At 38.8% G+C, this 23,986-nt stretch overlaps 2 protein-coding genes across 2 annotated transcripts in view; both read left to right on the forward strand.

The window, feature by feature from the left end:
* Prosap (prosap) overlaps positions 1 to 23,986 on the forward strand; it is a 253,358-nt gene that overhangs the window by 39,100 nt on the left and 190,272 nt on the right. The window contains exon 2 of the mRNA XM_069499234.1: positions 7,924 to 7,969. The gene's annotated coding sequence lies outside the window, so the exon portion shown is untranslated. The remainder of the gene's footprint in view (positions 1 to 7,923; positions 7,970 to 23,986) is intronic.
* Positions 26 to 3,867, forward strand: LOC117983174 (uncharacterized). Its single transcript, XM_034969652.2, has 2 exons — positions 26 to 2,999; positions 3,676 to 3,867. Exon 1 carries the CDS (start codon positions 133 to 135, stop codon positions 2,923 to 2,925), a length of 2,793 nt encoding a protein of 930 aa, XP_034825543.2. The 5' UTR covers positions 26 to 132; the 3' UTR covers positions 2,926 to 2,999; positions 3,676 to 3,867.

A 23,986-nucleotide genomic window follows, 5' to 3' on the forward strand; every position in this document is an offset into this window, starting at 1 on the left:
AACGCTAAAAATAGAAGTGTTAGAAAACTAGCAAATGACATTTATGTAGACAACGTCGTGACTGGAGCCAATACGGCAAAGGAAGTCGAAGATTTATATAGAAACTCAAAGGAGACATTCCGAGAAATTTCAATGAATTTGAGACAATGGAGTTCAAATTCCACAGACTTCATGCAACAAATTCCAGATGGTTGTCCAGAAGAGATAGTAAAAGTATTGGGTCTAGGCTGGCACATAAAGGATGATACATTACAATTGAGGACAAACAAAATCACGAACAATACTAATACCAAAAGAGGTATTCTGAAAAGCGTTGCGTCTTATTTCGATCCATGTGGAATTATAGTCCCGACTCTGTTAGCTGCAAAAATCTTACTGCAGGACCTGTGGAAGATGAAAATGAAATGGGATTCACCATTACCCAAGAATATCGTTGAAAAATGGAAGGATATTCAAGAAGACTTAGAAGGAGTCAAGGAAATAAGTTTAGCTAGATGCTATATGAAGAATTCCCAGTGTAATAACTTTGAAATTCATTGTTTCACGGACTCATCAACAAGAGCCTACGCAGCAGTAGTCTATATCGTTGGAAATGATCAGAAAAGTTTTGTTATTGGAAAATCGAGGCTGGTACCGATAAAAGATCAAGAAAATCTAAAAATTCCTCGTTTAGAGCTGTTGGGTGTATTAATTGGAAGCCGATTAATACAATATGTTCTTAAATTCATTAATTTTAATATAACTAAACAAATATTATGGACAGACAGTCAGATTGTTATTGATTGGATTAACTCAACTAAATTACTAACACCATTTGTTGCCAGAAGGATCAATGAGATCAAACAAAATAAAAACTTAGTCGTCAGATACGTACCGTCAGAGCTGAATCCTGCTGATGTTGCTACCAGACCAACAAGCGCGAAGGAAGATCAGGAGAGATGGTTGAATGGACCAAACTTTTTGCTTCAGAAACCTGATAGTTGGTCAGGGAGATTCAGTGTCAATACCTTTTTAGTTGGGGAGGATCTAACGAAGACTAGTGATACGCAAGGTTGTCCACAAACGGAATTAGAAGATCAGATGAACACCAATGAGGTTCAAAAACAGTTTCCAGAGGTAATGGAATTGGAAGATTTTATAGATGACAATATACAAGACAACACATCTACAGAACAAGAAGTAGAGAGTGAATGTCTGGATAACACCATAAATGAAATTAAGAAAATACAAACTGAATACTTCAAAGAAGAAGTAAATGGTAAAGAAACAAGTCTCAGTCGTAATTTGGGATTATTCAAGGATGTTGATGGAATTTTACGATGTAAGGGTAGACTTCAATATGCGGAATGGTCTTTCGACAAAAGGTACCCCATACTTATACCCAGAGGATGTGATTTCACTAATAAAATTATCACAAAAACACATGAAAAGAACTATCATGTGGGCGTCAATCATACTCTGAGCCTGATTCGTCAGAAGTACTGGATACCTCAAGGTAAACGTGAAGTTCGAAAGAAGTTGGAAAAATGTCCACGTTGTGTGAAACATGGAGGTGGACCATTCAAAGCACCAACCACACCTGCACTACCACATGAAAGAGTAAATTATAGCAAACCATTTACATTTACTGGAATTGACTATCTCGGACCAGTGTTAGTTAAAACAGAAAGAGGAACGAGCAAAAGATGGATATGCTTATTAACATGTTTGGCAGTTAGAGCGGTACACTTAGAAGTTGTTGAAGATTTGTCAGCTGAAGAGGGTTTACTCGCTTTGAGGCGAATGATTGCGACCAGAGGAATACCAACCTTAATTACATCAGATAACGCATTACATTTCAAACTAATAGCGGATATAGTTTCCAACGCATACTGTATTGAAAATAAAATAAAATGGCGATTCATACCTGAACTCGCACCTTGGTTTGGAGGGTTCTATGAAAGGCTCGTAGGACTCGTAAAACATTGCATGCGAAGATCACTTCAAAAACATCTTTTAAAGGATAATCAACTCGCAACAATAGTTAAGGAAATAGAAGCAATAATAAACACAAGACCATTGACATCTGTAGATTCAGAATTAGAACATGTTCTGACACCTGCGGATTTTCTACAAATGGACAGATGTATCAGTGTGGAAACAGCACAAGATAACATTCCATTGCAAGGTACATCGACAAAGACCAATTTAGTCAAGGGCTGGAGAAGAGCTCGTATACTGCTAGAAGAATTTAAAGAAATGTTTCGTAATCGCTACTTACCGAGTTTACGCGAGAGATATAGTCACTCGCTCAAACAACCACGTATGACTTCAAAGCTGACTCCAAAAGAAGGCCAGTTGGTTCAGATGAAAGGAGATAAGAATCGTGAAGGCTGGAAAGTAGGAAAAATAGTTTCTTTAGTTAAGAGTGCTGATGGTTTAACGAGAGTGGCTCAAGTGAAAGTAGGAGACACTATATTTACTCGTTCTATTGCGCACTTATACCCGCTTGAAGTAGAAGACGGTGTCCAATGGGAACCGATACCTCAAGATGCAAAACAATATTCTGAAATTCAAAAATTATCTGATGAAGTTTCTAAGGAGTTAGTAATTTCACCAGATGCCGTTACAATAGAAACGGAGAACATGCAAAAGGAAACATTAAATGATAATGACCTTACAATGAGACAAGGTGAAAACATAGATGAGACAGAAAATGCGGTAGATGTTACAAATAATGAAGCAAACATAGAGACTGAGAGCATTGAAAAGGATAGAGTTGTAAATGAGCTGAGAGATGATTCTGATGTTAGGGACAAATATTTGATGACAACGAATGACGATACACAGGAACGATCCGAAGAAACTAGACATAAGCGAGTTGCAGCGGTCCGAGCCCTTGAGAAGATAAGGGAATGGACGCGCAATTTGCTTACCTTGTTGTAAGCAATCATTCCCGGCGGGAGTGTCGCGACTTCCGCGAATGTAAATATTGTACATAGCAACACTGATACTCTATGGTGAGTATTCTAGTCTAGAGTAGTTTTTGGTCTCTCTTTGAGCATAGAGAATTCAAGTTTAGACATGTATGTAATATGGCCGCCAAACGCGCCTAATATCTCAAATTTCATATCGTAGTTCGTTGTTAGTGGTAATATACGTGAGTGATACGTGCTGGACTGGGTCAACGGGCAGTGACATCCAAGCAGATGTGAATCAGCTAAGTGTCTCAGGTTTACATAGTATTGCCTAAGCTTCTATAAAGTATAATAATGAGACATAGGAACGGCACTGCTGTAGTGCAGTGCCGTGTGAGCGGATCATGACTTCCCAGCCGCAACAGGCGTGGGCATGTCCAACCAAACGTTTTGGACAACTGCCGGCAGTTAGGGTGCCTCAGGCGGTGCGGTTAACCCCGTACCGCGAGGGCGGTATTTGACCTGTAAGGTAGCAAAGCCGTGGTGGCTCACACACTAAGCCCTGGAGTCAGTGACATGACAGGTGGGTCCAGACTGACGTCTGGACACCGGTCATTGAGACAAAAGCAATAAAGATCGCTCGTCCACTCCTCAGAGTGGACCAATTGTACCTATGACAGTAAAGTAAACAAGGCAAAGCAATAGTGCTTTCTACATGTATAAACTTTAGGCACTTAACGGATTCAGTGTGAATCATAGCTGAAATTAAATATTACAGATGGTGACGCCTAGCACAATCTACAGTTGAGGACAGTGGCCTCAGCTGATAGCTCACAGGTCACCCACAAGTTACAGGATATAAGGTGAGAGTAACATATTGCAATAATGGATTCATTAATATTAATATAGAACACGGGCAATATTGCATCGCCGTCTGAAGACTCAGCTGTCAGTCTTCATCCCCTACGGAGATGGCGACACTTGAATTTCCGATAACTAAATTAGTACTATCTTGTAACTTGCCAGAAACTGCCCTTGTTTTAGCGATTGAAACAAAATGGCGCAAAAGAGGCATTTGTAGCAGCTTTAGGTGTCTGTGGCAACAATCAGACGACGTAAAATGGAGATTTGAGTGGTAGTTGGTCCTGTCTGTAGAGGCTAGTATTACGCTATTTTTAGCCGTAAAATTATGTAAAAAATCTTAAACGCGCCCGATTCCCACTGCGAGTAAATACTTGCTGCATACAAAGCCTTATATGGAGAGCCTATTTGTCTATAAATTATTTATCATTCTTCAATGGTTTCGTTCCGAGAAATGCGTTTTATTTATTTTTTGTTACCGTCGCATACTTTAGAGGGAATAACGATTTAACCGAGTAAGCTTTTGTGTTCGACGATGCTTTTCAGTGTGCTTAATTTTATTGAGTTTTAACTTTCAAACAGTATTAGTAGAAAATAATTAATTTTACGAAGAATGTTTTTCAGAGTACCGCGTTATTGTTATATACTAGCTAAACTCAATCCAATACTAATAACCATTTGCCTCATTTTGTAGTTTTAGTGATTTAGTATTTTTCAAACCCGCAATGTATAAGTAGCGTGCAAAACTCGGGTCAATGACGCCTCGCCTACGATGTGGCATTGACTCTGAGTGACCTATTACGCAACGTTCGTTGACCTCTAGCGTCAGTCAGATGTTTTATTTGCAATATATCGTAAAGTTGTACAAAATTTCATATATAGGATTTTTTATATTGTTTTTCGCGTTTTTGTGGTATCATATCAGTAATCATCAGTACTATCACCTGTCTTCGTTTTTGCCAGCGTTCTGGTTACACCCTGTATACCTTGAGGATGCTCCGTTTTGATTGTCTTTAAAAAAAAACACATTTTCCCTTTGATTTTCTCCTTGTTGCACATCGCAAAAAACATATTTTTTTCTGTCACTACCCCAAAAAAAAAGTGTGTTAGTGACTAGTGTGTAAGCTTAACTAGTAGGTATAGCTATTAACTACTACACAGTACGTACTTTTTGTACCTATAGCTATAAAAAACGTCAAATATATAAGTCAGAGGTTAAGCCCCCGATTAACAAAACGTAAAAACTATAAAGTAATTGTAGATGGTACTTTAGCTTTTAAGTTGCTTGTTACCAGAAGGGGTTCGATCACACACATCCCATATTTCTAATTAGAAGCCGTACTCGGCTTGGAAACCTAATTCGTTCCTCGTAACTTAATTACCCACGTAAGGAGAACAAGCATTTCCCATTAGTATAAGGGCTAGCGCAGACGGAACGCGGCGAGTGGAGCCGAGGCGCGGCGAGCAGAGTCACAGCGCGATGTGTAGAGGACACAGCCGAGTGGCAACTAATGTACAGTACACAGCAGACAATAATATACACCGACTTCTAGAAGGAGACTGCTGTCTACCTGATTTGTAGAGCATTGTCTCTGTGAGACCGACAAAACGTCACATAGGTATGAGTGACAGAGACAACGCTCTACGAAGCCGAAATGTTATTCTAAAGGCCGATGTACATTATTTTCTACCGCATACTGTACGGATATTATGAGCTGGACTCCACACGTTGCTTGAGCGCTTTAAATCTGTATAATATATAAAATTCAAAGTCCTGACTGACTTAGGTACATATCAAAGCACAACCTAATCCTTAAATAATTTTAACCGTAAGTAACAGCAGCCTCCTTATGTTTTTATTTTATATAATAGTGTACAATAAAACGTATTTCATTCATTCATTCATTCAGCCCCCGTCTCACCACCACTCCCCTCCGTCGGTGTGCCTTGCGCCTAATATCTACTTAGTACGCACTTACCCTATTACGCTGAAATCGACGAGATTCTGGGATTGAAACTGATTTCCTACTGATACGTGTAAAGTGTTGAAACCTGTGGCTGAAACTTTAAATTGACAGGGTAATTTAAACATGTTTTTCAAAAAAAAAATGCCTCTCTTTTTATCGCGTTAAATCTCTCTAAAGTAAAAGAGAGCTTTTAAGAGTAGACAGACCGCTCGCGCTGGGTATACAGGGTGTAACCAGAACGCTGGCAAAAACGAAGACAGGTGATAGTACTGATCATCAGTGATATGATAATAATATCACAAAAAAACGCGAAAACAAATTCCTATATTTTGTAAAATTTCACGATATATTGCAAATAAAACATCCGACTGACGCTAGAGGTCAACATACGTTCCGTGAGTAGGCCACTCGCAGTCAATGCCGCATCGTAGGCGGGGCATTGACCTGAGTTTTGCACGCTATGCATTGCGGGTTTGTAAAATACTAAATCAATAAAACTACAAAATGAGCCAAATGGTTATATTGGTATTAGATTCTGTTTAGGTAGAACAATAACGCTAAGTTTTTGCTAGCGTTCTGGTTACACCCTGTATTTCTCGGGTCACGTGACCATGTAAGCCCAGCCTGCCTGTATTGGTACAGCCGAAAATAATTTATTATTTGAAAATGAAGGGAAGCAGTCCCGTGAGATTTCGGGCCTCATTAAATGGAGCGCCTGATGTCGAACGACTCCCGACGGACGGTCTGCTTCAACTGCCACAAAATATTAGCTACTTAATATAAAACAATAACATTGGTACTGATTCTGATGGCAACAAAATTTTAGAGTATTCGAGCTTTTTTTTAACACTGTAGAAAAGAACAGGCACAAACTTATTGGTATTTAAAAAAAATCGTGACTTTAGATGCCCGTCTAGAGCATACCTAATACCTATATACCTAGTGTTTTTTGTAGAATCAACAATTTTAATTACAAACAAACAATTTTAGTTGTTTGAAATCAATACTTAACTAAAATTTAAAGTCGTTGATTTGAAATTCATTTTCTATCCTTTTTTAGCAATATTAAAAGACAAAGATGTAGCTCATACCTACTCTAAAAGTTTAGAGTACGACATCAGAATCGACGCCAAATTATCGCATATCATCCAGGTTTCTAATGTGAATATTTTATAACTAATCCATACACATACATAGTCATACAGAAATGAGGAGATCCGTAGGAGAACCACAGTAACCGACTTAGCTCAACGGGTTGCGACTTGCGAAGCTGAAGTGGCAATGCGCAAGGCACATAGTTTGAAAAAACGGTTAGAACGGTTGGGGATCAAAGCTTTATCCAGCTGAAAATCAAAATGTTCCCACGAGTTTTCCAAGTAGAGGATATTGCTGGCAGCATCTAGTCTACACTATATATATATTATATAGGCTCCGGAAAAAATCAAAGATTTTTCACGGGATTTTAAAAAAAAACCTAAATCGACGTGGTCGAAGTCGCGGGCACTAGGAAGTTATCCGACTCGGTATGTGATTTAAGCTGTAAGCATTCCGAACTTATTTGATAATAAATCAAAATCTATAACTTACTTAGCTGCTATCTGTAACTTAAAAGCGTGTAATTCAATTAAACATTGAAGTTGATACATAAATTGAATCAAAGCACTATTATAGATAAATGCAGCTGTCAGTAGACAGCTTACACTGTTGTCGGTGCCCGGACAGGCCCGGACAAACCTCGGACGCAAAATTACATGCCCGTAGTAAGTGGAGTGATTGAAATTACCACTGTTTAACTTGTTTGCGTGCGTATATTATTATCAAGTTATTTAATAATAGATAAAGTATAAGCACAGAAGAGCGATCACGTACTCATCCGATCCGAATCTGTGACAATACGGATATAAAAAATATCTACTTCATAATGTTAGCTACCATACAAATAGTTCTTTGACAACTTCGGAACGTATTTCACGGACTCGGATCGGATGAGTGCGTGACCGCCGTAAGGGTCATATGAAGCAGTGATAGTCTGACGTCGGCTTCCTATTCGGGAAATCGGAGGTCAAACCCGGCACGCACTTCTAACTTTTCCGATTTATGTGCGTTAAGACTCGACACCACTTCTTTCCGTCTCTCTGCGCTGGCCCTAAGATTTGAAATAAATGTTTTTTTTTCTAATAGCTATTCTTTTCTTTCAGATTTTGAACGTGGGCCGGGCCTTTAACACCAATGAAAGTCTAAAAGGTAAAATAGTTTTCAATAAATCAAACTCGATATTGCTTATTCGTTATCCTATCAGCAATAACGATTTGTTTTTTTTTATTTTTACTTTCGTATAGGTACTTACTGTATATTAATTGAAAGTTTTGGATGAGCTTTACCATTTATTAAGGAACTTCACACTAGAATTTTGTTTCATCACAAAATCTCATAAAGTGAATAGATCTCTCTTTCCAATATTCTAATGCTGCGGGGTGAAATAGAATTCTGTTCCCAATATTCTAATGCTGCGGGGCGAAATGGAATTCTCGGAATTCTGTTCCCAATATTCTAATGCTCTGGGTAAAATGGACTTCTGTCCCCAATATTCTAATGCTCCGGGTAAAATGGACTTCTGTCGTTAGTACTATGATAATATTCTGTGCTTCTGTTCCCAATATTCTAATGCTGCGGGGTAAAATTGACTTCTTTTCCCAATATTCTAATGCTCCGGGTAAAAAGGGCTTCTGTTCCCAATATTCTTACTCTGTGGCGTAAAATGGACTTCTGTTCCCAATATTCTAATGCTGCGGGGTAAAATGAACTCTAATCCCAATATTTTAAAGCTGCGCGTAAAATGGACTTCTGTTTCCAAAATTCTAACGGTGGGGGTAAAATGGACTTATGTTCCCAATATGCAAATGCTGTGGGGTAAAATGGACTTATGTTCCCACTATTATAATGCTGCGGGGTAAAATAATTATGTGGGAAGGTGTAATTCTTTGCTTAGGTACCTAGATATATCAAAATTGAACAGTGAGGTAAAAGAAACGTTAGTCCAATACTCAGAAACCTCTCGGTTAGCCTTTTAAGGGCGCCATTAGGCGAGTAATAGAGGTAGCGCACGAAACTAGAAGCTTTAGGCTTAATGCACACTATGTGAGTTTTTAAAACACAGTACTAGTTCTACTAGAACCTAACTAGTAAGATGTCTATATACACGCGGGCGAACGGGCATCACCTAGTCAGTACCCTATAATTAATGCGAAAGTGTGTTTGTTTGTTGGTTTGTTGGTTTGTTGGTTTATTGGTTTGTTGGTTTGTCCTTCAATCACGTCGCAACGGTGAAATGGATTGACGTGATTTTTTGCATGGGTATAGATAAAGACCTGCAGAGTGACATAGGCTACTTTTTATCCCGGAAAATCAAAGAGTTCCCATGGGATTTTTAAAAACCTAATTCCACGCGGACGACTTCGCGGGCATCAGCTAGTATAATATAAAGACATTCAATAAAATTATAAAGTCAAAATTCTGTCTACAGCTTCTTAACAAACGTCAATCTTGTCCGTGTGTGTCCTCCGCTTAACCAGTAACAGCCACGTTTCTACCACTTTATAGGTATGCAGATCCTTATCGTATACAGTAGGTTCTGTGCGGGCCCTTACAAGGTCCAGTATGTCTCTCTCAAGCCGGATCATTCCATAAAACATATCCGCAATTTACAATAAGTAATTTTGATTATTTTGACAAGTTAAACTATGATATTCTATACTTTATCCACGAAGAAAATCTAAATATATAAAAGGAAAAGGTGACTGACTGATCTATCAACGCACAGCTCAAACTACTGGCACAGAATATCTACTGGACGGATCGGGCTGAAATTTGGCATGCAGATAGCGATTATGGCATCCGCTAAGAAAGGATTTTTGAAAATTCAACCTCTTAGTGTACTGACTTACAAAATTTCGTGAGTTACAGTTAAAACCAATGAACAGTCTCCGATAAAAAAAAAACACAAGCAAAAAATTAACAGTTAAGTAGGTACCTATACGGTGTAAAGGACCGATACTCAAAACAAACTGAACTAAATAAGTATTAAGTAGAGGGCATTTGCCGTTAATTAGTACTCTGTGCCCGATGTTCTCAGATGAAGAGATTTTTAAGTCAACGCCCGATGACATTTCTTAATCGTCCCATTGTCCGGTTTCATTTCCGGAAACCAAATTATATAGTTAAGACTTTTGTATATTTAACAGCACTAAGTCATGAGTAGGTAGATATCAATATTACAGCTATTTTGTAAGTCACGGAAAACCTACGTAAAAATTAAAAGCAATCTGATTTCAACACTCATGGTCTTATGATCAAAAACTCTCCTGCGCAAATCTGATTGTTACCGGAAACTTATGTAAAAAGTCGTGTTTGACCTCTACCGGCTGGCTCAGCGGCTCCTTGCGACTCGTTTACTATCAATTAAGGTGCGTTTCCACTGACGCGGAGTTGGGCGGAATGGTGCGTGTATTTGGCCAATCACATAGTTTCCACTGATGCGGAGTGGAAATTTCAAGCGCTGTGATTGGCCAATTCACAATCCGCTCCGCTCCACTCCGCCTAGCTCCTCGTCAGTGGAAACGCACTCTTATTAAAGGGCAAGAGTCAGTTTTGCCGGTGGTGGTGCGAGATTCAGTTTTGGCGCCCCGTATACTACCAAGTTTCCGTTTAGGATCTTCCTTTATGACAGCGACAACCCCCAACTTTCCAAGTGTCAGTTAAGACTTAAGATTCACAGCAATCTCAGTGCAGTGGGCGGCCTGTCCATTCAGTTTCAGAAGTTATGAGGTGAAACCCTCACAACCAGTCGTCGTCGAGATGTTATCGGTGGATTACAAAGCTCATTTCGTCACTAACGGCCTGATAACCGGTTGCGCAATGTACTGGTACACGGTCCACACCTACTTTTTGCCTGAATTAATAACCGTTGTATGCACATTACACGCTCGGTCAACAAACCAGTGTTTACGGAATTGCAACTCGATCCGAGTTTACTGTTCCAACAAGACGTGACATTAATTGCCGTATTCTTAGTTAAGTTACTGTTAATTAATATTAGGTCTAAACGGTGTTAATTGAATTTAAATTGTTGAGTAGAAATTACTTAAATATAATGAAATATTTAATATACAGATAGATATAGGTACCTGAATGGGCAGAACAAATAATGAGGTCTACGATGGCTATCCCCTCATACGAGGGCAACCATTAGAGAGGAGTAAAGACACATTGTTAAGCGTGCCGCAGCACTGCAGTGACGACCAAAACCGCTGCGCGCTCATAAGAGCGTAGCGGCAAAGAAGAAGAATGAAATATAGCCATGAAAATATTAATTAAAATTAAATTAATAAAATTAACGTTTGAACCAAAGTCATTCTAATTTTAGTTTCTTAAATATACTTAGTTGCACAAATTCAATAGGTTAAGGAAGAAGGTCAAAGCCATTTAAATTTTTAAAAAAACACCAATGGTAATTTGTTTCATTTGTACTATATAATTCATGTAATGGTGAATAACTACTTAATTACGTAAACTTAAAACTAAAGCTGAGTTTGTGTACCAGAATACTACCATAAATTATATGTAAAGTTCGTAAAACTTTGTTTGTGTGGTTCTAAAATAGCCTCCCCAACTCAGCTCAGCACGCGGAAGATATTATACAAACAGTGTGTTCATTTCCCCGCGCTGTGTTCGCGGTTATTTCTCATTACCAGCGAGATGATCTCTTGCGTAAGTAGGCGTGAACGCACAGGCGCGAGGAAATTAGAGGAACATCTTCCTTATTATGTTATTCAATGTTCGAGTTCTAACTTGAGTGAATAACCAATTTGTTTTGAGTTAATGGGTTAAAAGATAGTATAACAGGAGGCATAACCCGTTTACCACTGTAACAGAAAAACAGCATTTATTATACTTATTATTTCCGCCGCCCATGAACATTTACATTTTACAGCACCAGAGAGACCGCTTTTCTAACGATGTTTTCCTTCACCGTAAAAGCAAGTACTAAATTGTTTAAAACGCAGACAACTCCAAAAGTTTGAGCCTGATTAGGAGGCCGAACGTCTCAACCGCTATACTCTATCCACGGAGAGAAGTTAGTATACTATGGCTCTCGCTGTTACGTCATACAAATGACAGAGACGAAAAACTCAGTGGTCTAGGAGTTGCCAACCAATCTCACTGAGTTTATTTGTGTCTACCATTTATATGGAATCATGTAACAGAGAAAGTCCTACTTCTATTAAACTAGCTTATGATCGCGATTACGTCCGTGTGGATTAAATTTCAAACCCCTATTTCACCCCCTAGTAGTAATAAAATCTAAGTAATGAGATCATTAAAGCGAATTCTTAAAATAAAACCTCGATTAAACTTTTAATAAAATTATTATTATTTCATTATTATCATACACACGACTGCCCAAAAAAGGAGTGAGTTTTTTTTTCAGGTCAGGTATGTAACTTTCTTAAATCACCATAACTTCGAAATTCCTGGACAGATTTGGATCCCGAGTGACACTGACTATAATTTTTTTGAAAAAATTATCAATATGGTAAGCAGTCCTTTACCCCTTAGGGGGTAAAATAGGGGTTTGAAATTGGTGTAGTCTGCGTGGAGGAAGTCTCGGACATAAGCTAGTATGCTTATGGCTATAAGAAGAGATTGAATTTACTTACTACTTTCAGTAGACATTTCATTGCTCGTTAGTTGCTTCGAGGTAGAAAAACGTGCTTTTTAGGGTTCCGTACCTCAAAAGGAAAAACGGAACCCTTATAGGATCACTTTGTTGTCTGTCTGTCTGTCTGTCTGTCTGTCAAGAAACCTACAGGGTACTTCCCTTTGTGACCTAGAATCATTAAATTTGGCAGGTAGGTAGATTTTATAGCTGACATTTGGGGAAAAATCTGAAAACCGTGAATTTAGGGTTAGATCACACAAAAAAAATTAAATTGTGGTCATGAACTAATAATTAGTATTTTCAACTTTCGAAGTGAGTGACTATTTCAAGTGGGATAATATGAAAGATCTTCATCTGTACATTCTAAAACAGATTTTTATTTATTTTTATGCATCATAGTTTTTGAATTATCGTGCAAAATGTCGAAAAAATACGACTGTAGTACTGACTCTGACTGACTCGCACATGGCCGGTTTTGTTTTCTATTTTCGTCAAGTTATCGCGCATCATAAAACAAACAGCAGAAGGTGGTAGGTACAAAATGGAAAGTAAACAGCATCTGCACTCGCCTGCAGGCTGCTTCCATATATCACGGGCTTGAGCTACGTGCGACATTGACAGTTTGTAATTTATCCCCGCCCATCGAGCTGGAAGATACTGGCTTGATTATAAACAATTTTTTTTTTTTTAGAAAAACTTCGGGTTTGAAAAAGCCGCTTCAGCTGCTCGCGAGATAGAAAACAAATGATATTTTAAATGTAGCTTTTAATATAGACTTACTGCTGAGCCCTGCAACGAAGGAACGAATAGATTTTGGCATGGATATACATAGTTCAAGAGTTAGAAAGTGACATTAGGCTACTTTATATCTCGAGAAATCAAAGAGTTCCCACTGGATTTTTAAAAACCTAAATCCATGTGCATGAAGTCGCGCGCATCATCTATATAAGAAAGTAGGTATTATACCTACTCTTTATTTGTACCACCACAAGAAGGATTACATAGAAGAACAAAAAACACAGACAGAAGGAAACAAAAGGCGGCCTTATCGCTAATTAGCGATCTCTACCAGGCAACCTTAAGAATAGGTACTTGCTTACGCATGTTCTGAGCTTCAATTTGTACTTATGAACTCTCAGTAGACATTTCATTGCTCGGTGGTTGCTTACAGGTAGAAAAACGTGCTTTTTCGGTTTTCTTCAAGTTATCGCGCATCATAAAACAAACAGGAGGTAGGTGCTAGGTACAAAATGGAAAGTAAACAACGCATCTGCACTCGCTGGATGCTGCATCCATATATCACTGCGGAGTGAGCTGCGAGCGACACTGACGTGGCAATTTATCCGCCCTGTTGCCAAGTCAGCGCAAACAAGCCGGGAAGATAGGTTTTAGATACTATGGGAATGGGAAAGAAAAGGTTATAAAAGTAGATAAATCCTGAAAACGATAAATTCCACAGAATCTATATCCATGGGTACTTTATTATATTATGCGAAATATGTGTCTGTCTGTCTGTCTGCTAGCTTTGCGCGCCCCGTTAGCTATATGGTCCGTCTTTCTTTCTCTTTCATCGTCATTATCATTTGGATTGATAATAAGAAAATAACTGATAAATAATGTGTGTAATTTTATTTTTTGAGACTTTCTCTCAACACATCTTTCTTCTGCAGCCACCTCGGCATCCGATTCCGGTTTCGATAAACAAATTAAAAACTCCGGTTCCGAATTCGGTTCCGGACTCCAAAAAAAAAAACGGGCCGAATTGAGAACCACCTCCTGTTTGGAAGACGGTTAAAAAAGGAGGTGGTTCTCAATTCGGCCCGGTTTTTTTAAATGTAATGTGTTTTGTAACATACCATCCCTGGACTACCAACAATTTGCTCCAAATAAAAAGGCAAGTGGGTAGAACTTCAGAAGAGTGCGCGCTGGATTGCTCGTAGCCGTATATCATTGCGCTGTCGACGGCTTCGAGCTATTTGTCTTAGCGCAGCCCGCGACGGCAGGTAAACTTGTTTCCGGTCTAGACCTAGACATTTTACCTTAGGAACTAAGTTTACAATTAATTATAGAACAGCTCCGTCTCTATTTATTGGCAACGTCTGGATTCCACAGTTTATTTTGAGTAAAGGCTTTCAATGCCTCTTGCACTCTACAAATATATACACACAGACCACTCACACTCACAGTAGTTTACACCTTGAAATATACAACTTTGAAAAGAACACTATTGCAATGTTGCTCGTGAACGGTACGGTACAGTTTTGAAAATAATATAAATATATAAATGGAAAAGGTGACTAACTGACTGATCTATCAACGCACAGCTCAAACTACTGGACGGATCGGGCTGAAATTTGTCATGCAGATAGCTATTTAGACGTAAGCATCCGCTAAGTAAGAGTTTTTGAAAATTCAACCCCTAAGGGGGTGAAATAGGGGTTTGAAATTTGTGTAGTCCACGCGGACGAAGTCGAACGACGAGTCGACGAAATAAGCTAGTAATTTAACATTTCTTATCGAACAACGTTCTCGCAATGTCAATGTCCGCACTCCGCAGTCCCTTATTTCATAATTGCAAACACATAACGGGTCTTAATCAACGTTGGTTAAAGAAGTGCGTGCTATTGCACACGGTCGAAGTGAAGATTGACGGACTTTTCTAAAGCTAGGTTTATATAAGACGGCAAACGTAAACAATAGCATAGGTCTCCTCTCATAATGAGAATATTAAATTGCTGAAAGTTAGAAGTGTTTGGCTTCACCGTTTTTGTATAGTTTATTAATAAAAATGACGGACAGTTGTAAACCCTATTTTAAGAAATATAATATTTTGACCATGCCATGTATATATATTTATGAGACTATCATTTTTATTAAAAAAAACTTGAATTTATATGAAAACCTCAATAGTAAAAGGCATGTGCTTAAACTGCGACACCCTCCTAGTAGAACCGCTCATTTCTCCAAAAGTTTTTTTTCCACTGGGCCACTCTTGTATAATCACTTGCCCAAATATATAATTGAGACGCGAGAACTTCCTTTATTTAAGATAAAATTGAAAAAACTATTGTTAGAAAAGACATATTACTCGATTAATTATTAACTTGTAGAGAAATTTTAGTTTTATTTAAATTTTTGACATTTGTAACATTATCATTTAAATTTGTATTTTTTTGTGACTAAGTATTTAATGTGACTAATTTTATCAAAACTATGTACACGTTATTAGGTATATCATAAGTCATAACATATTGCATGCTGATAGGCAGAATTTGGCTGTACCTTTTTGTTTTGTAATATCTGCACTGTTTACCCATATTCGCAATAAAGAAATTTGAATTTGAAAAAAAAAAAAAAAACACATTATTTTAATATCATCTTAATTACCTTACCTAGCTTCTTCTGTTCAAATATTTGTAAGGAACCTACCTCTATGTAGCAGCTCTTCTCTTCCGCTTCACTACAAGCCCAAGTAAAAAACCTATTCATGCTATTCCATACAAAATGTATGAACATAATAATTTAATAATATGTCTGTCCCCATCCTTAGACGAGGCATGGCACAAAAACTTGAGTATTGAGCTCGTTTCGTCAACGGTGCTTTACTTCTTATGAATGGTCGTTGTAAGCAATGAGGACTTAGATAACATCGGCGTAGAGTTTTTTCTTTATCAGCTTTATGTAAAAAGTTTTCTGTCTCCAAAGTTTGTTCATACCTATATCAACTGATTCTTCATTCATATGGAAACACTAGCTTATGCTCGCGTCTTCGTCCGCGTGGACTACACATTTTTCAAACCCTTATTGCACCCCTTTTGGGGTTGAATTTTCATAAATCCTTTCTTAGCGGACGCGTACGTCATAATAGCTATCTGCATGTCACATTTCAGCCCGATCCGTTCAGTAGTTCGAGCTGCGCGTTGATAGATCAGTCAGTCAGTCAATCAGTCAGCTTTTCCCTTTATATATTTAGACTACGTTATGCTCGCGACTTTGTCCGCGTGGACTACATAAATTTGAAACCCCCCATGTAATCCACTTAGGGGTGGAATTTAGAAAAATCACTTCTTAGTGGATACCTATTCTTTACAAAAAACACACCCTACAAATTTCATGTCAGCCAGGACTTTAAATTTTTTATTCAGGGTGTAACCAGAAGCTGGCATAAAAAAGACAGGTGATACCTTCTGATGATATGGTACCAGAAAAAAACGCGACAAAATAAATAAATAAATCCTATAATTTTGTAAAAGTTTACGATATAGATACATATTGCAAATAAACCATCTGACTGACGCTGGAGGTCAACGAACGTTGCGTAAGTAGGCCACTCGGAGTCAATGCCGCGTCGGAGGCGGGGCATTGACCCGAGTTTTGCACGCTATACGTTGCGGGTTTGAAAAATACTAAATCATTTAAACTACAAAATGAGGCAAATGGTTATTGGTATTGGATCGTGTTTAGGTAGTATAACAATAACGTTAAGTTTTTGCTAGCGTTCTGGTTACAACCTGTATACAGATAGCGTGGATGCCGAAAAACATTTCATAACCAAGCGGTTTCGTATAAGGGTGTTTATCTATGCTTTATGTGCACATACATATTCTCGCACATAACCCTCAAATACCACTTAACAATACCAAGACACGCTTTCGGGATACAAACACTGTGGCGGATGATTAAGCATCTCCTACGTCCCCTTATACGTTTTGTCAACAACGTACAGTGGGCTACCTCTTGAGGTTACACATTCTAATCGGAAAATGGTCCTTATTACGACGGAATAAGGAGTTTTATCTCGAATTTGGCACGCTAATGATGCGATGACTGTACACTTGGGCGCTCTGTGAAATTAGTTGATGACAAGCGTGGGGGAAAAGCGTCACTTACCCGTTTTTTAAGGTTTTAGGGGTCTGATAGGGGAGCGAAGGAATGTCGATTCCAAAGAGCTTGGCTTTGTACCTTTTATTATTAATCTCTTGTATACGGAAGGTAGAACTTTTTACCCGACTGTAGCGAAGCCCAAAGGAGGGTTATGTGTTTGACCTGTATGTATGTATGTCCGTTCCTATATTATCCGCTTGTAACTACTGAACGGTTAGAATATTAGAAAATATTTTATTTCATTTTCGAATAGGTAGGTATATGTACGAATTTTATAAGTTTAAATTGTTCAAAAGTTAAAACGCGATAGCATGATGGGGAGAACTAGGTATGCTTCGAGTCACTCTACGAGATCAAATCTAAAATGAGAAGATCCGTAGGAGAACCATCAGAGTCGACGTAGTTCAACGGGTTGCGAAATGGTTGCAAAGCTGAAGGGAAGGGCTCATAGAAAAACCGACCAAGTGCGAGTCAGGCTCGCGCACAGAGAGTTCCGTATTACAGACGTATTTTTTCGGCATTGTGCACGATAAATCAAAAACTATTATGCACAAAAATAAATAAAAATCTTTTTTTGAATGTACAGGTAAAGCCCTTTCCATACTTTGAAAATTGAAAAAACCGGCCAAGTGCGAGTCAGGAAAATTTGGTATCGGTTTCAAAGTAGCTCGGTACCTGCCTAACCTAATAGTAGCGTGTATATACAATAGTTGTATATACATAGTCGAGGGTCTCTTCATTCGGGAGGGTAACCACAAGGACTCGTCAAGAGAGTCGAGTGTAAGTAGCGCGTTTCAAAACGTACGTTTTCTATGGCACGTTTATATTTGTACCTACTACCTATCTAACATAGAAGTCATTGACTAAGTACTTAGACCATCTTATGTGTCCCGCAAATTGCTAATGCACGTGGCCGCCATTTTAGTGACGTCAGCACTAGACTAAAGTTTCGAGCTGATGGTATATTTTTATTACGGCTGACGTCAAAATGACGTCATTTCCATGTTAATGAAACATGGTTCCAGCGCAATAGACATTTGCGGCACTTATACTGCAGGGATGACTAACTTTCAGTTTGTATTCATAGCAATACAATGCCTAACCTAAGCCAGCCGAAATTCTGTTTTAACATTCGTAAATTCTATAAAAACAAGATTAAAAATAATTTAAAAACCCATAGACTAAATAAAAACTGGCCAAGTGCGAGTCAGACTCGCACACCGAGGGTTCTGAACTACAGTCGTATTTTTTGACATTTTGCACGATAAATCAAAAACAATTATGCATAAAAATAAATAAAAATCTGTTTTAGAATGTACAAGTAAATCCCTTTCATATGATACCCCACTTGGTGTATTAATCTTACTTCGAAAGTTGAAATTTCATGATTCTAGGTCAATGAGAAATACCCTATAGGTTTTCTTGGCAGACACGAGAGAAGGACAGACAGATAGATGAACAGATGGACAGACGGACAGACGGACATAAGGACAGACGGACAGACGGACATAGGAACAGACGGACAGACGGACAGAAGGACATAAGGACAGACGGACGGACGGCCGGACGGATGGACTGACAGACAGACGGACAGAAAGACAGACCGGATTGTTTTAAATAACGATTATAAATTAGTTTAGAAATCCTAACATGAAATTTTAGTATCATGTTCATTTGAAAAATTGACGTATAAATAAACCGATATGACCAAGCAGATAATAGGATGATAGCATAAAATACTTGTTTATGCTATCATCCTATTATCTGCTAAAGTTAAGAAAGTTAGTTCTATCACCATTACAAATATTACATACACAATAATTGTATCACTTGATATGTGCCTAAAATCTCAAGAATATTTGCCAAATATGAACAGAAATAACTCCAACCGTAAATTAATTATTTATTCATCAAAAGATACGTCCTACTCCTACCCGAACGTCCACATCAAAACAAAACTTTCTCCCTATATTTTGTTAAACAAACGCAAATATTCGCGGAAAAAATCTTTGCGCCGCGAACAATTCCTTACACTACCGCGCCATAGATGCCCTCGCCAAGTTTTCCCTTCAGGGCGTAAATAGGGGTGTCAATCGAGCTACAAAATAAAATCTAAATATATAAAAGAAAAAGGTGACTGACTGACTGACTGACTAACTGATCTATCAATGCACAGCTCAAACTACTGGACAGATCGGGCTGAAATTTGGCATGCAGATAGCTATTATGACGTAGGCATCCGCTAAGAAAGGATTTTAGAAAATTCAACCCCTAAGGGGGTGAAATAGGGGTTTGAAATTTGTGAAGTCCACGCGGACAAAGTCGCGAGCATAAGCTAGTCCGTACCCTTATATAAATGCGAAAGTGTGTTTGTTTGTTGGTTTGTTGGTTTGTCCTTCAATCACGTCGCAACGGTGCAACGGATTTACGTGATTTTTTGCATGGGTATAGATAAAGACCTGGAGAGTGACATAGGCTACTTTTATGCCGGAAAATCAAAGAGTTCCCACGGGATTTTTAAAAAATCTAATTCCACGCTTACGAAGTCGCGGGCATCAGCTAGTAGTAGTAGTACTAGTAGTAGTAGCCTATGTCCTTCCCCGGGATGCAAGCTATCACTGTACCAAATTTCATCAAAATCGGTTGAACGGATGGGCCGTGAAAAGCTAGCAGACAGACTGACAGACAGACAGACACACTTTCGCATTTATAAGATTAGTATGGATGTAGTCAAATACCCAATTCCCACACATCAAAGTATGTACCCGTAATAAGCTGGCAACCCTACAAAGGGGAGGCGAGGGTGGCGCCTTTGTCTGCGCCGTCATTACTTTGTCAAAGGTCCTCGGAAAGGCGCGATCTTGGCTCGTGGCAAAGTGGGGGCAGACTTGGCTGGCACTTGTGTTTTGGTTAGCTGGCGAGGATACACGCATTGTTCGCTTTTACCAGCAGAATAGACACAACCTTCTAAGCTTTTACCTATTAGCTTGGTTGGTTTTCAGCGTTGAATATGAAATTTGTCTAGTAGCTCATCCAGCTCAGCTCAACTGAAGAAGATCAGACGGATCGGAGAAGAGGAAGTGTTTTTGATCACAACTTAAACTCAACTTGTTGTATAGAAGCAGGCGTTACTTTGCGCTACAGGAAAAAGCAGCCACTCGGCAACTGGTGGTGGTGCGTATTGCTTGCCGAGTGGCTGTTTTTTCCCGCATGGTTAGCAGTGGGAGGGCGGGCGGTGCATTTCGCAGGCTGCATGTTGCATCATACAGATTTGACCTGTTTCAGTGGATTACAGCAAATTAAGCTTTTGGTTCATTTATACAATGAAAAAAAACTCTATGAGTTTTGAGAGACGGTTCAAATTAGTAGATACGCTAAAAACAAAACACGGAGAAGAAATTATTAAAGAACTGCGCTGCGCCGCGCCGCCCGCGCCTCGCCGCCATTGTGTCAAAGTAAAAAGTCACAGAAATCAGTATTCAAATCTAAGGTTAACCATAATCATGATTAAAGTTAACGAACCGTAACTTGCGCAACCCATTTTGCTTTTATTAACGGTCACAGTTTAACAGTAACCGTAGAGTAACTTTAACCGCCTGTCAGCAACTGGACCTTAGTATCAAACCGCAGCCTAAGCAGAATTACTACTCAGTGTGACACTGCACTTTCTTGCCTCTTTTTCATCGAGAAAGCTCTGCAAAAGCTACAAAAAAGCGTCAGAAAATACCTCATTGCGAAACGTCAGAAGTCATAGTTGCATCTACAAAAGACGTAGTTACTAGATCCTGCCCCCCAATTGTGTAAGAAACACGTATTCAGCTTTATCATGATCGGTAGCAAATTCTGGCCCTTGATTGGCTGTGAAAAAATATAACAGAATTAGCCACAATAACACTAACAGCCGCACTCAGTCACTAATCGTTACTTAAGTTCGAGTTAAAACGAGACAGATTTATGTGAAAGATTAAGTAACGACTAAGCGACTCTGAGTACGGCAATAAGTAGTAAAGTAGAAGACAGCCTTTGAAATAGTTCATTTAACACCCGGCAGCGTGTTGGCGACTCGCAAACACGCTAACTGTCCCCTGGCCTCTTGACCGACACTGTGGAGAGGCTGTTACGTATTTTCTTATTACAATGGCCGATGGCACAAGCTACTGGCGCAAGCGGGATAGCTTGATTTCTGTATATTGGTGATTATTATTATTATTGAACGTGATCAGGTGGCCCACAAAAATATTTGTCTTCGTCCATGGAATATGGATGTTCCCAATATGATAATTTGATTACTAAGGTTTGCTTTTTATTCTATATCTACACCTTAAATTAACGTATTTTTTGACTGACTGACTGACAGGTAAACTGTAGGTCTAGATTCTAGAATCTATATGCAAGACATTTTGAATATGAGTTCTTTATATATAAGATAGGTGAGAACGAAGAAAGGATTTTTAAAAATTCATTCCATAAGGGTCGGTTCGCATCAGCAGTGAATCGAACCGAATTTTTTAAACTTTTTTTATCCTAGAAAAATCTTGAATGTTTTCTTGGTAGAAAGTCTGTTACGTGGTGGAAATACAGGTTATGTAACATTTTATAATTTCTGTTCAGTTCGCTGCTTATGTGAAAATAGGAGATGGTGGGATATCCAATCGGGCATACGGCTTGTTATGTATTGTTTTATATAGGTAGCTGTAGCAACTTTAACAAAACTTCGAGCGGCAAAGCACATTGATCTTCATTATTTACTTATTTTCAATAGTGAAAGCTCAAGTCTCCTTGAAATTGAATGTCCTAGATCATTTTCATCATCATAGTTAGAGGTATGATTATCAAAAGAGTCCAGTGAAAATTGGTAAGTTTTGGTTATTCGCGTTCTGTCCCGCTTGTCGCTCAAGATTTGAGCCCTATCATTACCACGCAAGTTTTTGCTATCACTCGTGGTACGTTCATTGATTGACTTACCGTGTACCACGTAGCGGTCATCGTGCCTCACTGACACACTTAAACACTCGATCATTGTGTCTGAAATCTGGATATTCACAGAATAGTATTCAGCCATGTTTCTCCAGAGCCAGGAATAGCGGGGCCGCCGGGCACTAGGGGCCTTGGCCTTGTGTCGTCTCCCATACACGGTTTTGCCCATAATGACCGCGCTGGGCAGGCGTGTTGGTCATCGCAGGGCTAGACTGTTCGCACCGGTGTCGCTGCTGCCCGACACCGGCCTGTGCCATTTATCTACTCTAGCCAGCTCGAATAGTTATACCGCCATTTGTCGGAAGACGCAGCGTTGGAAGACCCCCCCACTAGGTGGACGGACGACATCAGACGAGTCGCAGGGAGCCGCTGGTTCCAGGCGGTGCAAGACCGTGGCGTGTGGAAGTCCCTACAAGAGACCTATGTCCAGCAGTGGACGTCTATTGGTTGATGATGATGATGATGATGTTTCTCACTGACTCTACAGACGTCGTGGACCGTGGTCTCGACCGATGAACGTCCACTGCTGGACAATTAAGTCTTTCGAAGTTACCACCTACCAGTAAGCAGACCACACTCAACGGTCTTTTAATTTCTGCGTTGTACCTCAGACAGAGGCAGCAAAAGGCGAAAACCGCATCCTTTTTTAATAAAGAAAACGAGCAAACGAGCAAGCGGTTAGATATCTAATATGTTCATTTCTGTACTTCTTATCATTGAATAGAAAAAAAATCAAATTCAAACGGGACAAAATTGAATATTAGTCTTCTAGTATTTAACTCCAGTTTCAACAACATACCTAGCTTAGGTACCTACTTGGAGCCTACCTTTTCCCTAGATAGCAGAACCTCACGAAGCACTTTAGCTAGCAAGAAAGCTCACAGGACTAAGTTATTCCGGCGAGAACGTGTATTTACACGGTAAAAAACATAAGTGCTCACCGTTGATACACAATCAGTATAAAGATGGACAGTTCGTAATTTGTTAAAGTATTTTAGACATCATAATAATAATGTATTTAAAAGTGTGGCAAGATTTTCTGTAAACGTAATTTTTTGCAATTCCTAAATACTCATTTTGTCAAAGGCCGGGTCCGATTACGGATTTTCTTAATATACAGGGTTACAGAAAAATAGGACACGATCCCGTTAAGGGGTTATAGTACAGGACATTAGCTGTCAAACGACCCCTAAAGTGCTTATGCAAAAGTGTATCGTTTTCGAGTTATTCATTTTTTTATTTTTTTCTAGGTAAAAAGGGTGTTTTCTACTTTAAAAATTGGTAAAAAAAAGAAACAATGTATTTCATCAGATTTTTTTTATTTCTTGCTAGTACATACCCTTGTTAATAATAAACAGTTATAAACCAAGAAAAATATTCAAGCATTTTAAAATTACAGCCGAAAAACTGTACAAGTTTTCGATTTTTAAAGGACATTGCCCAAGTGACTATGGGACTCAGTATCGCTACCAAATAAGTTGTCCAGTAATAAAATAGAGCTTAATTTTTAGGATAGTTTTATTACATTTAATTACACATTAAAAAAAATTATAAACCACCGGATTCCGCAGAAATATGGTGAAGAACGACCTCCAAAATTAGAATTTTCGAAACTGTTAATTCGCTGCTAACTTACGTTTTACTGAAATATTTCGCTTTATTAAATATATTTCTAAAGAAAT

The sequence above is a fragment of the Maniola hyperantus genome, chromosome 6 (assembly GCF_902806685.2).
Source record: "Maniola hyperantus chromosome 6, iAphHyp1.2, whole genome shotgun sequence".
Taxonomy (NCBI): domain Eukaryota; kingdom Metazoa; phylum Arthropoda; class Insecta; order Lepidoptera; family Nymphalidae; genus Maniola; species Maniola hyperantus.